The sequence below is a fragment of the Columba livia genome, chromosome 5 (assembly GCF_036013475.1).
Source record: "Columba livia isolate bColLiv1 breed racing homer chromosome 5, bColLiv1.pat.W.v2, whole genome shotgun sequence".
Taxonomy (NCBI): domain Eukaryota; kingdom Metazoa; phylum Chordata; class Aves; order Columbiformes; family Columbidae; genus Columba; species Columba livia.
In genome coordinates this window covers 16397687-16402810 of record NC_088606.1, presented here as the reverse complement: position 1 = coordinate 16402810, position 5124 = coordinate 16397687, and the positions used below count along the sequence as shown (strand labels likewise).

General features: G+C 49.1%; 1 protein-coding gene across 1 annotated transcript; it reads right to left on the bottom strand.

Moving 5' to 3' along the window:
* Window positions 1-2974: 2974 nt before the first annotated feature.
* GSC (goosecoid homeobox) lies at window positions 2975-4841 on the bottom strand. Its single transcript, XM_065063573.1, has 3 exons — window positions 4179-4841; window positions 3736-3995; window positions 2975-3292 (listed from the first exon to the last, which is right to left on the bottom strand). The coding sequence occupies exons 1-3, from the start codon at window positions 4507-4509 to the stop codon at window positions 3140-3142; spliced, it is 744 nt and encodes a 247-aa protein (XP_064919645.1). The 5' UTR covers window positions 4510-4841; the 3' UTR covers window positions 2975-3139.
* Window positions 4842-5124: the final 283 nt, after the last annotated feature.

Genomic DNA, 5124 nt, shown 5'->3' with positions numbered 1-5124 from the left:
CAGAAAGAGAAAATAATTAAAGTTCTTCTGTGGCATTTGCATTTTGGTATGTAGGAATTCTCTTAAAATAAAATCCAGACAAATATTTAGACACAGATTATGCCAACCAAACAGTACAAGTGAATGAGAGATTTTATTACAATCATCCTCATGCTTTCAATCATTTAATTTTCTACTTTCTTGATTCTTTTGATGCAATCTTCTCACTACTTTTCAGTTATGAGACTCTTCCAGACTGCATAGGATCTGATTTTGTAGCGTAAAACAGCTAGAATGAAGCCTTTACTTTTCAACAAACAGTAGTGAGAAAAAGAGACAGCTACTCCTACTCTCTAATGGCACGAATACTGTGTTTAGTAAGTTAAAGCTTGTAGGTCAAGATTAAAATTTCTTTTCAGTTAGATTTTAAAGTTATATTACTAACTCTAATAGATCTACATCTATATGTAGTAATAAGAACAGACATCCATTACTACATTATTAAGTTCATGGTAATCAAGAATTTATAGAAAACTCAACTATTAACTCAGACTAAGGTATAATGTGATTTTAAAGCAATCGGTGGTGACTTCATCATAATCCCATGCATAGAAAGCATGTTTTGGAACACAGGTTTTGATTTTTACATCACATCCCATGCTTCCACAGAACAAAAAGTTTTAAATAAATCCATAAATTGTCACGTTCAGTGACCTGGAGCTTCCACGGTTCTCGAGCACCTTGCTCCCTTTGGAAAGTTCTAAAAATCTCTAAAGATGTAGACTACAACCTTAAGTAAGTAGTATTTGCTATCAAAAACATATTTAAAGCCCACCCCTTGCAAACCCAGATCCAGTTTAACTCCCATATTCAGCTAAGCAGGCTAAAATCCTTAATAGTGACTTCCAAAATTACCACTCCACACACAAAAATGCAAAACAAAACAAAACAAAACAAAAAACTACCAAGCTTCCAGCGCAGTAGTAAGGATATTTATACATGGGAAGTTGAGAAAATGTATAAGCATTTGCTAAATCCTGAGTAATAGTATCCTTAGACCCAGCTTTTATTTTCAAATCAAGTATGCACTTTAAAAACTAATAATGCTCAAATGCAGAGGGGGTGGCATTAAAAATCCACTCAGTGAGACTTCCTGCATATAACATAACAAAACACTTATTTTGGAAACTGATTTTCAGTAATTTGAAAAGTAATTTTCAGTTCTGCTGGGTTGTAATTCAGTACAGTTTAGAGAGATCAGATCTGCACCCATAGCAATAGGGTAACATCTCCAAAATGCAATAGCTCTGTAGAGCCAAACCATTACATATATATTGAAGAAGAAGAAGGAGAAGAATCCATTGAGAAATTTGCTTTTCCCCTTCCTCCTTTGCTGTGATAAGGAACTAGAAGCTAAATTTCTTGCTCTCTTTCTGAGAGCATTAGCTATGAAACCATAAGCCCCCTAAAGGACTGCCTCATGCTAAACCACGTTTAATTTCTTCCATGGCATCTGTTCCTACATTTTGGTACGGTGAAAGATTGCTCAGGGAGAGACAGCACATCCATGAGGGCTACATTAGGAAGGGTTATCTGAGCAGACAGGTACTGAGATTTGCCCTGTTGCTAACACCTGAAATATGTACCATACTACAATACCCACAAAAAGCTGGGTATAACAGAAAAGGAAGGAAAATCATAAGAAGCAGCAACACAGCCGGTGACTCTTTCTAGTCTCACTGGAAGCAATGGTGAGCACATTCGTATAAATAATTGTATAAACAATTTCTTGTCAAGGCTAGACAAGCTGAATAGATAAATGTGGGTTTAGGCATTGGCCACGATGAAGGAAAATCAGCTCACTACCATTTAGTTTCTGAGTAAAAGGCACAGCATGAAGATTTCAGCCAGAGGTTATCTGCATTAGTTCTACACCTTCACGTCATTTGTTTTAAATTTCTAGACAATCTGTACACAAGGAAAGGGAAAGGTCTTTCTAAACAAGACGACACGAGGAGACTGCCATGGTTCTGCTCTGAAGGGACAAGCACTAGGAGTTGGGAAGTCACAGAAAAAAAGCGTAAGGAAGATGTATGTGAAATTTAGAGAGGGAATTAGACTTCTCTTTCACGAGGCCCTCAAAGAGGGAAAAGTAAAATACCCCAGGCTGTCATTGCTTTCCTAATTTTAAAGGTGCTGTCTCAAATGGGACAAAACATCCATTAGCAACTTCTTGTGAAACATCACCAGGAGCAGTACACGAGGGCTCGTATCTCCCCTTACGCGCAATTCATCTGATAATAGCTGAAACTTATTAACAGCAATTTTAAACACCGATATAGCGAGACAGCTTTTCTAAACGGGGATCAACGACAAACACTTTGGAAACTCAAGAGGGCATAACTGCTGATAGAGAAGCGCAGGAAAACAAGACAGCAACACGTGCGAGGCCAGGCTTGCTTTACCTACAAATATTCCCCAAGGGCATCGCTTCCGGTTGGGCTGGGCCGGCGGGACGGCAGGAGCAGCGGGGCGGGGGCTGCCCAGCGACACTCCCGGCGGGGAGAAGCGTTTGGACGCGGGGTCGACAAATCGGTATCGCCACGGGCGGCCCAGCGAGCGGCTCCGGGAGGAGCAGGGAGGTTCGCTGCCGGCCGCGGCAGCCGGGCAACCCGGCAATCCGCCGTCGGGCTCGTCCTCAGCGGGCCTGGCGCGGACGCTGCCGGCGGGGACAGCACCGGTCTGGCCGGGCGGCCGCCGCGTTCCTTCGGGGTGAAAAATCCACCATCTCCGTTCGGCCCCGCGGCGAGCGGGTGAACAACGGGCCCGGCTGACAGAGCGGTGCCCTCCGCTTGCTCCCTAACTACGCGAAGCCTCGTTAAATAAGTAACTGGGCCGGCAAGGCCGCCCGTGGTCCCCGGGGAGCGGGGCTCTAGCGCTCTCGTCTTCCCTCTCCTCGCCCTGCCGGGTGAACAAACGCGCTGCCGTCTACCTGTGCAACACCTCCGCAACACATTTTATTTACACGAAATCAACTCGGGGCATCGTACATTATATACAGATATTTTCCCCCTCCAACAAGGCAGATCTTGTGCAAGATTAGTAGCATCCTCTGGAGCGTATCCGACAGTCCACGGGAAATATCCCCCCCTGCAAGATATCAGCTGTCAGAGTCCAAGTCGCTTTTCCCGTCCTCTTGTCTCTTCTCCGGAGACGTTTTAGACGCTTTATTCCATTTTTGTGCGTTTTCTGACTCCTCCGAAGATGATCGCTTTTGCCTCCTCCACTTTGCCCGGCGGTTTTTGAACCAAACCTGTTACGTTAAGAAATTAAATTATTAGGGGAAAAAAATAAAAATAAAATTACTCAAACCCGCAGATTGACCTCTGCCCTGCCTCGCCCGCAGCCGCTTGCCGCCGCGACGGGGCCGATTTGCTGCGGCCGCGCTAGGGCCGAGGGAGGCGGAGGAAAAGCTGCCGCTCGGATGGGAAAGGCTGAGCGCGGTCAGGAGACAGGACCACGTCTCGACACTTCGCTCACAGCCGTGTGATCGGCTCGGCCAGCCGCCCCCAGAAGGGCGCTTGGAAGTAATATTTTAAAAACTTCCCCTCATGCCCCGCAAACCTGTTACTGTCCCCGCCGCCAGCTCGCCGCTGCTCGCGCAGCAGGGCTGGGGCCGCACCGAGGTACCTCCAGTCTTAGTGCGTTTAAATGCGAAAAGGACAAGGTAGAAAGGGGAAAAGGAACGCAAAATACCTCTACTTTTTCCTCTCTTAAGTGCACCCTTCTGGCCAGCTGTTCTCTGGTGCCCACGTCTGGGTATTTCGTTTCCTGGAAGAGGTTTTCCAGCGCTTCCAGCTGCTCGTCAGTGAAGATAGTCCGGTGCCGTCTTTTTCGCCTGCAGTGCAGCTGGTTCAGTAGCTGCAGCTCCGTCCGGGACAAAGTGCCCACGTTCATGTAGGGCAACATCTGATGGGGAACAGGGGACATCAGGACTGACCCAGTGCCCTCGTAACCTACGGACAGACAGACGAGACGACGACAGGCTTTGCATGAGATCACTGCTCCCCCCACCCCGATAAAATGTCCCCCTCAGCGCTCCTGCGGGCCGCCAGCTCCCCACCACCCCTACTGGCCCGCGGCTGCGGGAACAAAGAAAGCCCGTCCGCCCCGTCCCGCTGTACCCGGGGCCGCCTTACCTGCGGGGGGGACGCAGGAGCACTGCTGGGCGCCCAGGGGCGGAACGGCCCCGCAACACGAAGGGCCCACGGGGGACGCCGGTACATGCAGCTGCCCGTAGTAGTAGTTGTTGTAGCCCAGCCGAGATCCGGTGACCGCCGGCGGCAGCGCGGAGGCGGGTGCCACCGCCCGGGAGTAAAATCCGCCGTAGTCGGAGGCGCTGCCGTAGAGCGAGTCCCCGTGGAGGCTGGGGAAGACGACGGGCGCGGCGCTCGGGGGCAGCAGCACCGAGTCCTTGCAGCGAGGTCTGGCCGCCAGGATATTGTCGATGCTGAACATGCTCACAGGCATGCCCCAAACCGTGCCGGGGCAGGGCGGCGGGGAACGGCCGGGGGAGGGAGGGAAGGAGGGAGGGTAGGCGGTGGTGCTGGTGGCTGGGGGCGGGGGGGGGGGTTGAAGGCTGGAGAGACACGAAATCGAAACTTTTCGGAGAAATTTTAAAAAGAGATCGGAGAGAAAATAGCGGAGCTTTTTCCGAGGGCAGCTTGCGGGCAGAGTGTGCGTGTGTGCCTGTGCGTGTGCATGTGTGTGTGTGTGTGTGCGCGCAGGATCCACCCCGGGAACTTTCCCCCCTCAACTCTCGCCTGTTTACTGATCTCAACCCAGAGGGCTGCTTGGAGTATAATCCATCTGAACCTCTTCCCTTTTTTATACTCAGGCGACGTCATCCTGGATTTAGTTCCTGGTAATATGCAGATGACAAACAAAACCAGATTTGATTTTTTTTTTCTCCCTCTTTTTGGTGGGGAAGAGGTGGGAGTTACACAAAGGAGTGAAAGGAGCCCGGCTCTGTGTATTGAGAATTAATGAAATTAACGTAATCCTTTCCATTAGTGGCCTTTTTTGAAAGGCCCCAGATTTAGGCTTGATCTCTGTTGCACCGTCTAATTGCCCAGGTTAATCTTA

Excerpts from the sequence above, each read along its gene's own strand:
- GSC (XM_065063573.1), bottom strand. The coding sequence starts at position 4,509 with ATGCCTGTGAGCATGTTCAGCATCGACAATATCCTGGCGGCCAGACCT. Across the intron at positions 3,996-4,178 it reads CTCCTGCGTCCCCCCCGCAG|GTTACGAGGGCACTGGGTCA; the intron begins GTAAGGCGGCCC and ends GTCTGTCCGTAG. Across the intron at positions 3,293-3,735 it reads TAAGAGAGGAAAAAGTAGAG|GTTTGGTTCAAAAACCGCCG; the intron begins GTATTTTGCGTT and ends TTAACGTAACAG.